Raw genomic sequence first — 18,876 nt, 5'->3', positions numbered from 1 at the left:
GGAAGAAGAGATCCCGCATGGGGGTCCCACGCAAGATGGCGACGCTTCCGGTTCCGGGGAAGACATCGCTTCCGGTGGTGACGGCGGAACCCATGGAGAAGTTGCAGCGACGCTTCGGCGATTGGGGGAAGGTCCCCAATCACCTCAACGGCTCAGAAGCTGGACGGGCGATCTGAGGACTGAGGAGGGTGAAGTATCATCCTTTGAAATATCTACGGACAGCCAGGAACGGGTCGCAGCCCCGTGGCAATCGCTACCCCGTCCGTATGCCCAACCCCATGCCCTAGCTAAAGCCCCTACCCCTGTCACACGGTCCCCGGGTTCCCCGCCTAGCCTGGAATCAGTGGACATTTCCTCAGAAGGGGAGGTGAGACGGACTGGGGAAAGACAGCGCAGTGGCGCTACGGAAGGTATCTCCAGGGGAGGGGGAGAATTGAGAGCGGCTGCGGAAGGCCGGTGGTTGCCCCCTGCAGTTCCGGCGCCGGTAAAAAAGGCCCCAGGGTCGTCTAGGTGGTCTGTACCGCGATCTGAGCGGTCATCAGGGGTATTTTCCATGGACGATGACAGGGACTCAGGAGGGTCAAACAGATTCCGGGAGAACCGGTGGTGGGCCCCATTATTTGAAGGGTACTCGGCCTGGATGGACCGTACTCGGTTCCTCATCCGGCGAGAGGATGTAGTGGACTATTGGTGGGCGGTGGGAGAGTTTACCCCAGAACAGAGGGACAGGGAGTTGGAGGAGCGCTGGCTTCAAATAGAGAATGGGGAGATAGAGCCTATGGGTCCCAGCATCTTGTCAGACCCTGTAGACCCTGATGAACCCCTCTCATGGGTGCTGCCTGGGAGGGCAGGTAAGGCTGACCTGACTAGAATTAGTAGGGCCGAGAGAACCATAATGGCTCGGTATAAATCTTCCCACGGGTTGGAGTACCCGTATGTCCCTGAGCCTCTCATGGATGAGATAGAGGACAACCGGGATAGGTGGCTTAGGGAGGCCATAGAAATGCACCTAGTGGGGAGAGGGAGTTCCGTGATAGGAAAGAAGGCAGAGGAACGGATAGAACATTTAATCCGCATATGGGCCATTGGGAGAAATATCTATAAACACAGAGTAACATATAGACCAGAGAGGGGATTACCCAGGCATTTCTCAGTAACAGTTCTGGATATGGGGGGTAGAGAAGTAAAGAAACCGGACCCCTATCACTATTTTTAGGTGGTACTGTGCATCACGCGGGTTCGTGGCTGCTGGTCGGGGCGGGCTTGGCGGAATGTACTGTATTCATTTGTACTGCATTATGAGAAAATTTGTGTGATGTTATTATGTTTTGTGTTACAGTGCTTCCTGGAAAGAGGTATACAAATTTAGGTCCCAGCGAGGACGATGGGATTTACCAGGGGGAGAATGTAGCGGTCATGTAAAATGCCTACAGTCATCTCTCCTGCTAGCAGTAAGGCCTGGTAAGTGTGGGCATGCCAGCAGTAATCATGGAGGTTTTCCCTCACACCCTGGTGGGGTGCCCTGTGTATGGATGGGACTGGTCACATGCTCTGACTCCATGGTTAGTGATGTCAGAGGTGTGTCAGCCTCAGAAGTTACATAAGGCACAGCACTGTGTCTAAAAGTTAGTTGCTGGAAAGTTCTAGTTCAAGGCTAGTATAGTGGATGATTATGTTATAGTGGCTGATAGGAGTCTGTGTCCAGGGACCTGGCACAGAGGAGTGAATCCCTGATCAAGGAGACGTACCTGTCAAAGGGAAGCACGGGCACAATGACCGGCTAAAGATACCCCATTGTGGAGGGCAGCTATGCCCACCGTGACAATAAAGATGGAGCTAATCAGAAAGACCCCTGTGTGTGAGAGTCAAATGATTACACAGGAGGTTGCACCACGGAGGAGTTCCTCAACAGGATCATCCCCTTGCGGACGCAGGGACCCTGATGAGGTGGAGGCGCTGCACTGGAACAAGGTGAGATTCAGCACACTACCTCAGCTGCCTGTCTGGACGGGTCCTCCCCACACACCATCATGCGGGAGACTCAGGAGTCCTGTAGCCAACAGGTGCACCACCCGACACTATCACACTGTAATGGGGGCCGGTTAGACCACAGGGGCCAATGTGAGATTGGGTGGGTCAGGCCGGGCCAGAAATACCGTTACATATATATTTTGGCATAGAACTTTTAAATGGCGATAAAGGGCAGTGGGACTTCTACCGCTACCAGTGTGGTCTGTGCTGAACAGATCACAATGCAGAATGTGTCTGTAGCATACATTATCTATTAACTTGTAAATCCTGATTTATCTCCTTATCTGTGTGTAATATGTTCTCTCGAACTGGTTGCATCCAGTCCTGATTCTCTTGCTCCCTCCCTCTTATCACTGTGTCTTTCTTTGTCCTAATAACCCTAACTCTAACCTCTTCTGATTACATGGTCATTGCCCAGTGAGCTGCATTCAGCTACAGAAAGTCATGGCGAATTGTACGGGTTTCCCTCATCTGTGCCCCTTGTTCCTATTATTGTGCATTATTAATTTCCAGCCTGGAAGAGCCTTCTGGCTTCTGAACGTCTTGTTTCCTCCAAGTAGTACACCTGAAGCTGCATTGACCAACAACACTCATCCTGTAATGCTGGGTAAGATACAGGTTACCACCTTTATTTCAACTTTAACCGTGTGCTGTATGCAAGATAAGTGACAAAACTGCTGTGACTAAGCGCTTGCAGCCTGCTCCTACTGTATGCATTTAAGTCAGGTATTGGTAATGTTGCTCGTTAGATCAGACTCACTGCACCTATAGTTACTGATCGTACAGTACAACTCCTCTGCTTGTAAGTTCTAACATTAATTCTGCTCAGGAAGTAACAAATATCTCAGGGAGTTGCATAATATAATGGCACCGGATTTATAAAACAACAAAATTCTACCAAAATTTCATTTAAAACATTTGTTTTTTTTTTAGATTAATTTAGGTCTGTCTGTTGTTGCAACAGTTTTGCAGCTACACGCTAAGAAATGACCCCTGGCATCAACATGAGCTAAATATTTCTGTATTACCTATTAACTTTTCTAAGAACATGTTTAAGTATTGTTTTACTGCCTAAAATACACGTATCACTTTTTATGCTTGACAAATTCCTCTTGTACATTTGTTCAGAAACTGGAAGCGTAATTCAGTCATAAACGTAAGTTTCATATTTATTCCCAAATGGATCTGTTTTGTACTTTAAAATGGGAGTTTATTCATAATAGGGAGGGGTATTTTACCACGTAGCTTTGTAGGTTTTTAAAACGTTGACAGTAATGTATTGGGCCCCCTACCATAGGAATGACGTTTCACACAGAAAAGTGAATTTTTAGGATTAAAACAGTAATATATTACGACTAAAAACGAGTTAACCACATAAAAGAAAGGAAAAGCCTGAACCTGGAAAACAATACATAGATAGCCTAAAATACAAAGTAGCAGCTACCAACAAAACCTAAACCCTTTCAAACAATGACTTGTCTAAAGGTACAACCAGGTGATTAACTAGTGCAGTCAGATGTTACAATGGCATTAGAAGTGGATATTGGGAACAATGTAGCAGATCTTTTTATGGATCTAATGTAAAAGTGTTTATGTTATGGAATTGTACTGTAGGTTTTCAAAGCGCAAGTAGGGATACTTTGTACCCTTAATATGATCAACATTGTACTTGGAGATACATGGAAGGCAAAAGCAACCAAAACGTATGATACTGATGTTACAACATGTTCTACAACAGGTATCATATTTTATGAGGTTCAAAGTTCCTCTCCATATTTACAGCAAAATACCTTTTTTAGCTATATCACCTTGTAGTCCGATACCAAAAAATTACCATATATATGAACAAATTTGTAAGCATGTAGAGATAAATAAAACATTAACACTGCAAAAGCGGGCGGTTTTCTATAGTTTATGTAAAAGTAAAAAAAAAAAAAATCAGAAATCTTAACCCCATTTAATCTAGTTAAAAACATTTTAATTAACCGCTTCGCTTTCAAGGGTAGTTGCCACGTGCGTGGCCAAGCAAATGTTCAAGATTTTCCTACAGTCGGCATTTTTTTACCCACGATTCCAGCGAGAGACTTTCTGTGCCCATATGAAATCTATACTGTACATTGGAGGGTTTATTCAGTACAAGTTGAGCTTTTAATCTGCGTCTATCTTGAATGCATTGTATATCACGTGGCAGAGACATGTCATAAATATGGCATGGGAGACCATATCGTCTGCCACCCCGAAGACATTAAGGCTTGCTACAGCTGTACTTCCAGGAGATGCCGATGTGAACATTTGATAAGAGTGCAATTTACCTTTAGTACAGTATAAATCAGAGATTATTGAACATAATTCATACAGCACCTTATATTTCCCAGTGTTGCTATGTACTGTAAATTCATTGTAGTCTGTCTCTTTTTTATGGGTACAGAATAGTGTGAATTTGAGAGAAAAGTGCTGAATAGAGGTAGATGTGTACAGAGGTTTGTGAAATCTCTCAGATCTTTTCTGTGTGTGTGTGTACATAGCAACAAGAACTTTGGACTGCTATTACCATGTGCAACTGTTATTGCATTTAATAAAATAGGGGGAGACGATCATTGTGGCTGTGATAGTTTTCATTCACTTCGGAAACTCTCCAACCCCTTTTGCAGCTCCTCATTTATCTTGCAGGAGTGGTCACCAAGCTATTATTTGATTCTTTCCTTTACACCAGGAGTGGCCAACTCTAGTCCTCAAGTCCACCAACAGGTCAGGTTTTAAGGATCACCCTGCTTCAGCACAGGTGCTTAATAAGTGGCTCAGTCATCAACTGATTTAATGGATTGAGCAACCTGTGCTGAAGTAAGGATATGCTTAAAACCTGACCTGTTAGTGGCCCTTGAGGACTGGAATTGCCCCCCCCCCTGCTCTATACCAAGCATGATCCTGGATGGAGCGTAAGAAATGTAACCCTGATAAGCATGATGTATGAGCATATACTTGAATTTCAGTAATCTACTGTACATTTCTTTTTATCCAAAAGTCGAGGTGAGATGTTACTTTGTCCCATTAGCACCAAGGCATTTTTATTTCAAACCATGGGCCTATTCGATGAGTTTACTGCTACCTCGCAAGGTTGGGCTTATTCCCACCGAACAGTTTGTAATTTGTGTTATCACGGTATTCAGAAAGAATCTCAAACCGTGAGGTAGGAAAATGCCAAAACCGCACGACGTAGCAGCAAAGTCGCTCAGATTTTTTCCAAGTTCTTCCCCTGTGAATTTATCGCAATCTGAGCTGCACAGGGGGAGCCGCCTCTCCCTGCACAGCTCTCACAGGCGATCGCAGTGTTTTTATTAAAATTGTAATACTAGTTTGCATGAGCAGGCGGTTTCTGGAGCAGAACCGCATTGATTTCAGGCCCAGGGACCCCTGCTTCCAGAGTTACAGGCCCCGGTATGGGGTGCCGGTATCTACTATGCCTTTAAATTTCCCGGTCATGTGACATTCAAACTTTGCATGGGGATACCGGCACCCCATAACAGGGTCTGTAACTCGGGAAGCATGGGGTCCCTGGACCTGAAATTAATGAGGTTCTGCTCTGGAGACCCCTGCGCACACACTAATATTTAAATTTGAATAAAAACAGCTTCATTACCTTAGCAGCTAGCGGCAACTATCCCCCCCCTCTACCCATTGATTGGCACAGTGGTGCATCATGCCCATATAATATGGGCATTATAAGCCACTATAGCTAATGCGCAACCTAAAATAAACCTAAACAACACAAGAATCAATGAACCCAATGGGATTGTGAGTGTACCATGTGGTATGTCTCAAAAACCCATTGGTTCCTGTACCAAGTGATGGCAGCCTTTTTTTTTTTTAAAGGATGTGACATCACCCTTAAAGATGATGTCACATAATTTAAAAAAAATGGAACATGTCACATGGTACTTCAACCAATTGAAGATGCTCCAAACCAAAAGCAGAAGAGGCGCGAGCGGTGCATGTGGAAAGGCACGTGTCATTCCATTTCTGTTACCTGTTCAGAGACCGACGAAACACAATAAAAAATGCATACAAGTGCATCGATAAAAATCCCCAAATGTGTAGGGTAACGGTACTTATTGAACACTATGTGTTCCAGATAGCTGTATAGTGATCCAAACTGCTATATAACAGGCTGCAGACTATTGCATAAAGGTATACACAACAGACTGGGTATTGCAGTATAGGGATACACCTGGTAGGGCCTCTATAAGTACACACTGTGTGTGAAAGGGATGGGTTAATCTACTCCCTAGACCATCTCAATAAGGTCACAGCTGTTAGGGGAACCTAACAAAACCCATAACTCAAACAGTGTATCCCCAGCAAAACCAATTCCAGCCGCAGGGTAAGTGACACCTGCAGCGGGAGCAGGAGAAAGGGACATAGTGTTCAATAAGTACCGTTACCCTACACATTTGGGGATTTTTATCGATGCACTTGTATGCATTTTTTATTGTGTTTCATCGGTTTTTATAGCATAGATTATTAAAGTTTTGTTATTTTTAGTTAGTAGTGCGACCATTTTGTCTGTGTATCCTATACTAGGATTTGGCTATTCATTGCCATATACCTTCATTGACATCACAACTCTTTTGTCATTTACTTTGAGTGCAACTACAGGGGGCTGTATATAATCTCCTGATTATTTGTGTGGTTCCTTATGTTTTAGTTGATAATGGCGTGACCGACTGTGTGTTTGTAGCCCATGAATAATGTTCCTACGATGTTCCAAAAACCTAGTGCTTAGGGCTCTCGCCGTCCGGCCAATATATTGTAGCCCACATGGGCACATGATAGCATAAACCACAAAGCTGGTTAAACAATTAATGTGACCCTGGACAGGATGAGTGGATCCATTTGAAGCAGATACAATGGAATTGGATGTGTTAAGATGTTGGCAAGTAATACACCTGCTACGTTTACAATGAAAGTTTCCATTAGAATGGTTTTTACTTTCACAGATGCCTTCTACACTTTTTAATCTGCTTGGTGCTAAAATGGATTTGATTTTCCTTGCTTTTTTGAAAACTACTGGAGTCCTAAAAGGTAGCTTGTTTCCAATTATTGGATCATTTCTCAATATGTTCCAATGAGAATTTAAAATGGATTTTATTTTAGAGAATGAGTTATTATACTGAGTGATAAAAGATGGTACATCAAATTTATTTTCTATCTTACTCACCACTGTCTTATTTTTCTCTACTTTTGATTTGCTTTTATCCAGTAGTTCACATCTCTCTAAAGCCCCTACCTGTCTGAATGTGTGGGTGATGATATCCTTGTCGTATCCCTTATTGATGAATTTATTGACTAAAACATCCCCCTGGGCCAGATAGTCAAAGTCCAGAGAACAATTTCTCCGGACCCTTAAAAACTGACCACGGGGGATATTTTCAAGCTTTTTACCATAGTGGTTACTGTTATTGTGTATATATCCATTCGCGGACACTTTTTTGAAAAATGTTTTGGTAATGATGTTATCCTCACTATCCACACTAAGTTCTAAATCAAGAAAGGTGATAATGGATTTATTAATCTCAGATGTGAACCTCAACCCCATATTGTTATCATTGAAAGTAGCAAAGATGTCCAATAGTTCCTGCTCTGGGCCATCCCATATAAATAATAGGTCATCAATGAAACGGCCATAGAACACAAGTCCCGCCCCCAGCCTTGCATTATCCCACACATGGATGCTCTCCCACAGCCCCATGTATAGGTTTGCGTAGCTGGGGGCAAACCTCGTGCCCATGGCCGTTCCACAGACCTGTAGGTAATATTGGTCTTCGAATAAAAAATAATTATGTTCTGAAATAAATCTAATGGCCTTCAAAATGAATTCTCTTTGTACATATTCCATTTTCGTATCTGTCTCCAAAAATGTGTCAATGGCCTGTATACCTTTTTCGTGGTCAATGCACGTATATAGAGATGCCACGTCACACGTTGCCCACACATACGTGGACTTCCAGGGAATGTTAGAAATTAAGTCGATGACGTGCAGCGTGTCCCTGATGTGTGACCTCAATTTTGCCACAATTGGTTGTAAATAATAATCTACATACTGGGACACGCTGGACGTCATCGACTCAACACCCGATACTATGGGTCTTCCTGGTGGTGCCCTTAACTCTTTATGTATTTTCGGTATATGGTAAAAGACTGGTGTCCTTGGGTGGCGTTTATATAGAAATTCAAATTCAGATTTATTTATTAAATTTTGCACTTGGGCATCCATCAGTAGAGTTTTTAATTGTAATTGATATTCAATTAGGGGGTCCTCATTTAGTGTAACATAATAAGCCTCATCATCTAGTTGGCATTTGGCTTCTACTATATATAGTTCCCTGTTTTGCAATACTATTCCACCCCCCTTGTCTGCCTGTCTTATGACCACATTCTTATTTTGGCTTAGTTCATCTAAGGCTCGTTGTTCATTTGGGTGTAGATTTTTTCTTTTTAATGTTGGTGTTTCTTCACAAAGTTTTTCAAAGTCTCGTAAGACTAAGGTGTAGAATGTGTCTATAAATCCACCTTTAGACAGGTACGGAAAAAATGTTGATCTTGGGACAAAGGGGGAATGTAGAATCTGAGGTTCAGTATTCACCAATGATTCATCTCTTACAGTAACTGACATTTCTACTGGAGTTTGTGTAAAATGTTGAGTGAATAGATCGAAATTTGGAAGTGTTCGTATATTTGTGGATTCCACATTCGAATTAGTTTCAATCAGTAATTGTTCATCCAGATTTTGTGACTGCATAGATAGCTGGGATGCCATTAACCTTATACAATTTTGTTCTTGTGTGCTAAATAGCACCTCTTTCTCTCTGCTTTTGATGGCAAAGTGTCTCATGAGAGTGACCTTCCTTATGTATCTGTTCAGATCAACAAACAGATTAAACTTATTTGGTGTGCTGCTAGGTGCAAATGATAAACCCTTAGCCAGCAACGACACATGATGAGCCGATAATACAAAACTAGACAAATTGAAAATACCATGACTCTCTGGCGTCAAAAGTCTCAGTTTGCTTGTCTCCTTTCTTTGCTGCCGTTTCCCTCCTCTTCTTCCTCGGTGTCTCGTTTTCTGCACGGTGTTGTTGATGGTGTAGTTTGATTCCATAATGGGTATATTTCCTTTTTTTCTCTAGAGCCTCGTGTTGGCTCACCATCTCTAAAAAAGAAGCAGTATGAGAAAAAGATTTTTTATCCTTACTACAAGATGGTTTAACTAAATCTTTATTTTGTGTCTTGGGTATGGTACCACTAGTAGCCTTTTTATTTGTAATATTGTTTTCTGCAATCCTTGATTCCCTCTCATCTCCCAGTACATCAAATCTGTTATCAACAGACGTGGGTTGGGGGGATTTAGTATTAGAACCAGTACGTCCTTTTCTATCCTTATGATTTGATCTAGAAAAATGTTTAAAGACTTTTGGTTTCTCTGTATGTGCATAATTGGGTTCTTTACTATATTCTCTTTTTCTACTAGTTTTCCGTCCATATTTGTGTGGAGTATAGTGATGTGAACTATCCCTTTTATTTCTTTTCCAATTTCGCACCCTATCTGTTGCGTAATCGACAACATCCATTTCAAATTTATTATCTTTCCTTTCTAGGATATCCTCCTCATATTTAAGAACTCTCATTGAGACTAGATCATCTAGTTCTTTAAATTCTTCACTATCAATAAAGGGAGCAATTGATAGAATCCGAATTGGAGAATTGTTCATTTGCTTTAATAAGACTCCTCATTTCCTATCGTGAAGATAAACTAATAAGTTTAGAAAAAGAAATTGAAGATTTACAAGAATCAATTGCTCCCTTTATTGATAGTGAAGAATTTATACTCCACACAAATATGGACGGAAAACTAGTAGAAAAAGAGAATATAGTAAAGAACCCAATTATGCACATTCAGAGAAACCAAAAGTCTTTAAACATTTTTCTAGATCAAATCATAAGGATAGAAAAGGACGTACTGGTTCTAATACTAAATCCCCCCAACCCACGTCTGTTGATAACAGATTTGATGTACTGGGAGATGAGAGGGAATCAAGGATTGCAGAAAACAATATTACAAATAAAAAGGCTACTAGTGGTACCATACCCAAGACACAAAATAAAGATTTAGTTAAACCATCTTGTAGTAAGGATAAAAAATCTGTTTCTCATACTGCTTCTTTTTTAGAGATGGTGAGCCAACACGAGGCTCTAGAGAAAAAAGAGAAAATATACCCATTATGGAACCAAACTACACCATCAACAACACCGTGCAGAAAACGAGACACAGAGGAAGAAGAGGAGGGAAACGGCAGCAAAGAAAGGAGACAAGCAAACTGAGACTTTTGACGCCAGAGAGTCACGGTATTTTCAATTTGTCTAGTTTTGTATTATCGGCTCATCATGTGTCGTTGCTGGCTAAGGGTTTATCATTTGCACCTAGCAGCACACCAAATAAGTTTAATCTGTTTGTTGATCTGAACAGATACATAAGGAAGGTCACTCTCATGAGACACTTTGCCATCAAAAGCAGAGAGAAAGAGGTGCTATTTAGCACACAAGAACAAAATTGTATAAGGTTAATGGCATCCCAGCTATCTATGCAGTCACAAAATCCGGATGAACAATTACTAATTGAAACCAATTCGAATGTGGAATCCACAAATATACGAACACTTCCAAATTTCGATCTATTCACTCAACATTTTACACAAACTCCAGTAGAAATGTCAGTTACTGTAAGAGATGAATCATTGGTGAATACTGAACCTCAGATTCTACATTCCCCCTTTGTCCCAAGATCAACATTTTTTCCGTACCTGTCTAAAGGTGGATTTATAGACACATTCTACACCTTAGTCTTACGAGACTTTGAAAAACTTTGTGAAGAAACACCAACATTAAAAAGAAAAAATCTACACCCAAATGAACAACGAGCCTTAGATGAACTAAGCCAAAATAAGAATGTGGTCATAAGACAGGCAGACAAGGGGGGTGGAATAGTATTGCAAAACAGGGAACTATATATAGTAGAAGCCAAACGCCAACTAGATGATGAGGCTTATTATGTTACACTAAATGAGGACCCCCTAATTGAATATCAATTACAATTAAAAACTCTGCTGATGGATGCCCAAGTGCAAAATGTAATAAATAAATCTGAATTTCTATATAAACGCCACCCGAGGACACCAGTCTTTTACCATATACTGAAAATACATAAAGAGTTAAGGGCACCACCAGGAAGACCCATAGTATCGGGTGTTGAGTCGATGACGTCCAGCGTGTCCCAGTATGTAGATTATTATTTATAACCAATTGTGGCAAAATTGAGGTCACACATCAGGGACATGCTGCACGTCATCGACTTAATTTCTAACATTCCCTGGAAGTCCACGTATGTGTGGGCCACGTGTGACGTGGCATCTCTATATACGTGCATTGACCACGAAAAAGGTATACAGGCCATTGACACATTTTTGGAGACAGATACGAAAATGGAATATGTACAAAGAGAATTCATTTTGAAGGCCATTAGATTTATTTTAGAACATAATTATTTTTTATTCGAAGACCAATATTACCTACAGGTCTGTGGAACGGCCATGGGCACGAGGTTTGCCCCCAGCTACGCAAACCTATACATGGGGCTGTGGGAGAGCATCCATGTGTGGCATAATGCAAGGCTGGGGGCGGGACTTGTGTTCTATGGCCGTTTCATTGATGACCTATTATTTATATGGGATGGCCCAGAGCAGGAACTATTGGACATCTTTGCTACTTTCAATGATAACAATATGGGGTTGAGGTTCACATCTGAGATTAATAAATCCATTATCACCTTTCTTGATTTAGAACTTAGTGTGGATAGTGAGGATAACATCATTACCAAAACATTTTTCAAAAAAGTGTCCGCGAATGGATATATACACAATAACAGTAACCACTATGGTAAATGGCTTGAAAATATCCCCCGTGGTCAGTTTTTAAGGGTCCGGAGAAATTGTTCTCTGGACTCTGACTATCTGGCCCAGGGGGATGTTTTAGTCAATAAATTCATCAATAAGGGATACGACAAGGATATCATCACCCACACATTCAGACAGGTAGGGGCTTTAGAGAGATGTGAACTACTGGATAAAAGCAAATCAAAAGTAGAGAAAAATAAGACAGTGGTGAGTAAGATAGAAAATAAATTTGATGTACCATCTTTTATCACTCAGTATAATAACTCATTCTCTAAAATAAAATCCATTTTAAATTCTCATTGGAACATATTGAGAAATGATCCAATAATTGGAAACAAGCTACCTTTTAGGACTCCAGTAGTTTTCAAAAAAGCAAGGAACATCAAATCCATTTTAGCACCAAGCAGATTAAAAAGTGTAGAAGGCATCTGTGAAAGTAAAAACCATTCTAATGGAAACTTTCATTGTAAACGTAGCAGGTGTATTACTTGCAAACATCTTAACACATCCAATTCCATTGTATCTGCTTCAAATGGATCCACTCATCCTGTCCAGGGTCACATTAATTGTTTAACCAGCTTTGTGGTTTATGCTATCATGTGCCCATGTGGGCTACAATATATTGGCCGGACGGCGAGAGCCCTAAGCACTAGGTTTTTGGAACATCGTAGGAACATTATTCATGGGCTACAAACACACAGTCGGTCACGCCATTATCAACTAAAACATAACCAAGATCCAGTAACACTCAGAATAATGGGTATAGAAAATATAAAATCAACCCTACTGAGTGGTGACAGACATAAAAGCCTCAACCTTCGTGAAACATACTGGATTTATGTTCTAAATACTCTAAGTCCATCCGGTTTAAATGACTGCATAGATGTCAGTACAGTCATCTTAGAGGAGCTTCTCATAGGGCATTGATATGGAGGTCTGGGTTGAACATGCTTGTCATGTTCCCTCCATATCTGTCTCGGGTAGTGTCCATTCCTGGTCTGTTCATTTCTGTATAGATATATTCTCATAGAATCACTCACGACACATATTAATATTTTTAAAAATCATTATTATTAATATAATTATCAATAGGCAATATATAAATAACAATAATAAAATCACTTTTTCAAAAAACACATATTCAATTGACACAATTATTAAGGTTTATTAAAAATAATTAAAAAATCACAAAGAAAAAAATCACAAATATATTATTAATAAACACATATACACATATATTACATATAAAAATTAGATTAGAGGTAATATTTTAACATTTAATATTTTTAATTAATTTTTTGCACCTATATGCCTTCCAATTTTTTACATGAAGGTTTTCTTTTCAAAATTATTTATATTTCCATTGGATATAATCAATCATTGACACATGTTTAGGGTTCACATTAATTAATTAAGTTAACATAACTATAGAAACCCTTTGCCAGCATAGATACATGTGCCGGGATGCATTTGCTTTTCATTTTGTTATGCAGGTGACTGTGGGATACAAAGTCTGAGTTAGCCAGTTCTCCTGTTTCTCTTGCGAAGAGGGATATTGAATAATATACCCCTATTAACCCTCTACACATAGGTCAATTAGATACATAAGATGGGGTCAATCGTTCTCCTATCATTTTAAATCATAAAAATATTATATATACTTAATCATTTAAACATCCCAATTCACTTTTTATAGTGTGGTCTTTTCTTCCTTTCAACAATATGGTTGTATTATTATATATATCCTAATGGCCCATGTCTGAGTTTTCATGCCTATCTAATTGGGGTAGACATGGGACACAGGCATTTAGGATTTTGTTTCTAATCATAATAATATATCATTTTTGTTCATCATTGTTATTCATTGTTTCCATATGGTCGGTAATATGTAGGTAATGGCATTCCTGTCTGCAACAGAATATCATCAATTAGGATACTAATGGGTTTTTCAACATATATCTTGGGGTTCAACACACAAAAAAGACAAAGACAATCCCCTTAATAGCACTCTAAATTACACCACCAAGAATCTAAAAAAGAAAGATATAGCTCAAAAGAACCAAATGCTTTGCCGAGACTGAAAATTGAACAGATTTTTATTTGTAAGTACAGCAAGACACACTAATTTAAAAACATAGACATACTAAAGACAGCCAAAAAATAATATATGTGAAAAGTGACTATATATCAAGGAATACTGTGTACCTAACAAAAAGCTAAATTCTATCTAAATAACAATAAATATATATATATATATATATATATATATATATATATATATATGTATATATATATATATACTAAATAATGATACCAAATAAGCTTAATGAAACAAAAATTAAAGAGAATACATATATATATATATATTTCCCACTGGTATAAATGCCTGATTCCAAGATATAAAATACAAATCACAGCATTGGAACAAGTATATAATCAAAAACCAGCCCTGGGAAAAGAAAAAGGGAGGGGGGAGACATACAGGGGAGATGAGTAAAAAATCTCACACCCTAGACAGTAATACCAAAAAAATGAACACTGACTACTGATACAGCAAGGAATTAACACATAATAACTATAATAAACATATGAGCAAACAGAAGCAAAGCATATAGAACACACAATAGTGTAAATCACTGCGAGGACAAGTGATGCCAAGACAGCAGGGAGAGATAATACTCAGCTGTAGCTCAGTTGCAAGAGGCATCAGTCCATGATAAGAATGTTGGCAGTGTTGCATCGGTAACTCAGAATAAGATAGGGAAATCCATATTGCTGCATCAGTTCAGTGGTGAAGTCACATCAGAAAAAAATCACATGAAGGCTGTCTCTAGTTAACACTCAACGCGTTTCACCCGTCGGTGGGCTTCTACTCCGGGAAGAAGCCCACCGACGGGTGAAACGCGTTGAGTGTTAACTAGAGACAGCCTTCATGTGATTTTTTTCTGATGTGACTTCACCACTGAACTGATGCAGCAATATGGATTTCCCTATCTTATTCTGAGTTACCGATGCAACACTGCCAACGTTCTTATCATGGACTGATGCCTCTTGCAACTGAGCTACAGCTGAGTATTATCTCTCCCTGCTGTCTTGGCATCACTTGTCCTCGCAGTGATTTACAGTACACTATTGTGTGTTCTATATGCTTTGCTTCTCTTTGCTCATATGTTTATTATAGTTATTATGTGTTAATTCCTTGCTGCATCAGTAGTCAGTGTTCATTTTTTTGGTATTACTGTCTAGGGTGTGAGATTTTTTACTCATCTCCCCTGTATGTCTCCCCCCTCCCTTTTTCTTTTCCCAGGGCTGGTTTTTGATTATATACTTGTTCCAATGCTGTGATTTGTATTTTATATCTTGGAATCAGGCATTTATACCAGTGGGAAATATATATATATATATATATATATATATATATATATATATATATATATATATATATATATATATATATATATATATGTGTATTCTCTTTAATTTTTGTTTCATTAAGCTTATTTGGTATCATTATTTAGTATATATATATATATATATATATATATATATATATATATATTTATTGTTATTTAGATAGAATTTAGCTTTTTGTTAGGTACACAGTATTCCTTGATATATAGTCACTTTTCACATATATTATTTTTTGGCTGTCTTTAGTATGTCTATGTTTTTAAATTAGTGTGTCTTGCTGTACTTACAAATAAACATCTGTTCAATTTTCAGTCTCGGCAAAGCATTTGGTTCTTTTGAGCTATATCTTTCTTTTTTAGATTCTTGGTGGTGTAATTTAGAGTGCTATTAAGGGGATTGTCTTTGTCTTTTTTGTGTGGTGGATATTTATATTTATCCCCCAGCACCATTAGGCTCTTTTCTTTATATTTAACTGGCTTGTTTTTGGATTAATATATTTTTACCAAATTAATTAGTTAGTATTATTTAGGGTCTGAGTTAACCACATATAATTGTGTTGAGCAACATACCTTTTTGTGTGTTTTATATATCTTGGGGTGTATGCCAATTAGGGATAATAAGAATTGAACATTCACCCATAAATTTCTTATATCAGTATAAAATCAAGGGAAAAAAACCGATGCAGACATGAATAAATATTATCGTTATTTGTCATCCTAGACCTACAAACTGTTTATATTTTCTGTATCACTTTAATTGTGCATTCACTCTATCTTATATTTAATTATAGGCTATGAAGTGTTTAAATATTGTAAAGTGTATAGGACATTGGTTGTCTTCCTTCATTATTTGCAATACCAATCAAGTCCATTCACGTGTTTTTAATTTAATTGTTAGCAATTAACCAGTAGTTGGTTTGATTGACACATACTTGTATAAATAGCATGACGTACTTCCGTCACATATCCCCTGATGAAATCACCGTGAGAGTGAAGAAACGCGTAGGGAAGAGTTTTTTAAGCTATTGTGAATTTATTCAATACTCACCAGTTCACTGCTAATACACCACGGACGCTCTTGGGACATTTTGTGTGTTGCTGGGACTCACATTCACCCTGCGGAGTCACACTTACCATACCTCCCATCCGGATACCACTGAGAGGGTGGTGGACTTCCGGGTCATACTGTGAAGGGCTGTGTAGTTCCTGTTACCTCTACCGGACGACGGTTCAAAGAAGCTGGTACTTCACACAAGGAGAGAGTGGCGTGCAAGTGGAGCAACATCGTTGTGCAGTTGGCAAATGAGTATACTCATTACATGCTTTTACCTTTTATCTGTTTGTGAGTTTACATTTGTTGGATCTACCATTTTTTATTAAATTGTATTTTTTCATGCTGCACTAGGATCGGGCGCTTTCTTTTCTTGTTGTTCGCAGATTTCTGGGAGGTCGTTGACCTTGCGGAGAGCAGCCAGATCCTAATCCATGGACCCTTTGTTTATTTTTATTTTTTATTTTCATTTTTGATATTTTCATTTTGGTATTTTTTCTGGATTTGGGGGGAATCCATCTGTGTGGTTCTCAATACACATTCTTTTCATTTATTAACGGTATTTTGGTTGCACATATTATATTTCCATCTCTCAAATGGTATAGCATGGCAATCAGTAGCTTTTAACATTCAGCTATTTTAATACTTATAATCAATCATATTTTTGTGTTTTTTAATAGTGTGTAGTCAATCAGCCATCACAGGTTTACATCATTTATACAGTATGCCAGTTCATTATTGCTGACGTCAGATTAGTACTTTTCAATTATATTATCAGTGTCAGTTTACACCTGAGGAGCGCAGTCTTTTTCTGTTTGTATATATATATATATATATATATATATATATATATATATATATATTTATATTTATATATATATATATTTATATTTATATATATATCTTTGTTTTGTAGTGAGGGAAGGGAAGATTCTGCTATTGGTGGAAGCATCATAATTTTTTAAGGGAAGCTGGATCAGGCATAGAGTGGTACCGGAACACACTGGAACATTGTTCTGGCACTTATTTTAGCAGCCGGAACAGTGTTACGTCAGTCCAGCAGCCATTCTGCCTCCCCACCAGACCCTATCTGGGGAATGTCGGTACGGAGTTTCCATGCCCTATCTGACGGCCCAAATCTCGAAGATAGCTCAGTTTTAGACATCTTATGTTTAAGGCGGCGGAGCACTATCCACGAGGATGTAGCCAGAATGTAATCGGAAACCTGGGACTGAATTGCAGGTGTGAGGGTAGAGGTGGAAAGATATATTGGTGTATCACGTGCATAGAGATGATACCTAAGGCTAAACGAGTTGATGAGGTCCCAAAGTGATGTAGAGAGAGAAAATGAGAGGTCCCAGGACAGAGCCTTGAGGTACACTGACAGACAGATTGACAGGAGATGAGGAAATGTTTGAAACAAATACTGAAAATGAGATGTGATGAGAACCAGGATAGAGCTTTGTTGTGGATACCAAGGGAGTTTAGCATATGAAGGAGATGAGAGTGATCGACAATATCAAATGCAGCAGAGAGATCGAGCAGTAGGGATAAATAACCATGGAATTTTGCTTCCTGTAGATTATTGGCTGCTTTAGTAAGCACCGTCTCTGTTGACTGAGCTGTATGAAAGCAAGATTGTAAAGGGTCCAGGAGGGCATGGGAATTAAGAAAGTTGGTCATATGGGAGAACACAAGACATTCTAGCAATTTGGAGGGAAAAGGCAGGAGGGATATGTTTATGAGAATAGATGTGACAGGGAAGAATTGAAAATATGGGCGAGAATGGGGACTAACACAGGAGTAAGAGATCTGATAAGGTGTGATGGGATAGGATCGAGAGATCACATGGTAGCGGGAGAAGAGAAAATCAGCTTAGAAGCTTCCAACTGTGTAACAGGAGAAAATAAGTGAACAATGAAAGAAGGTGTTTTAGGTAGATGCAGAGAGGAGGGTAAAGGTACAAAAGGAAGGTTAGCATTCACCTTGCCTTTAAAGTGATAACTTACTGTACTACACTGGCGACACACTTTATTCGAGCTCGGCTAGTCCCACGAATTCGGGTATACCCGGGTGTATTGAGGTTTGTGACTGTTTTCTGCCCGAGTGTATTGAGGTATTTTCCAGGCAGGGATTGAAGCATTTTATTCCCGCTGGCTGCAATACTGCACAGTATATATATATATATATATATATATACTGCATTACAATTCATGAATTTATGCCATCTGGTAGACACGCGAAGCATTGCAGCCTATTAAATCCTAATCATTATCATTTAACAGATCAGCCGCCCATCAGCCAGGCATGAACCCAGGCTAGGAAGGCAAATGCAACGGGGCTTGTCAGAGGTGAGGAGCGGCGCATTCCAGGTATCTGC

At 39.3% G+C, this 18,876-nt stretch overlaps 1 protein-coding gene across 1 annotated transcript in view; it reads left to right on the top strand.

The window, feature by feature from the left end:
• The first annotated feature begins 2,382 nt into the window (after positions 1–2,382).
• LCAT (lecithin-cholesterol acyltransferase) overlaps positions 2,383–18,876 on the top strand; it is a 79,838-nt gene continuing 63,344 nt past the window's right edge. The window contains exon 1 of the mRNA XM_075577092.1: positions 2,383–2,638. Within this exon, the coding sequence (XP_075433207.1) occupies positions 2,476–2,638 (163 nt within the window). The 5' untranslated portion in view covers positions 2,383–2,475. The remainder of the gene's footprint in view (positions 2,639–18,876) is intronic.

This window comes from Ascaphus truei, chromosome 19 (genome assembly GCF_040206685.1).
Source record: "Ascaphus truei isolate aAscTru1 chromosome 19, aAscTru1.hap1, whole genome shotgun sequence".
NCBI lineage: Eukaryota > Metazoa > Chordata > Amphibia > Anura > Ascaphidae > Ascaphus > Ascaphus truei.
Note: the sequence above shows the minus strand (reverse complement) of the source record. Positions and strands in the feature narration are given on the sequence as shown.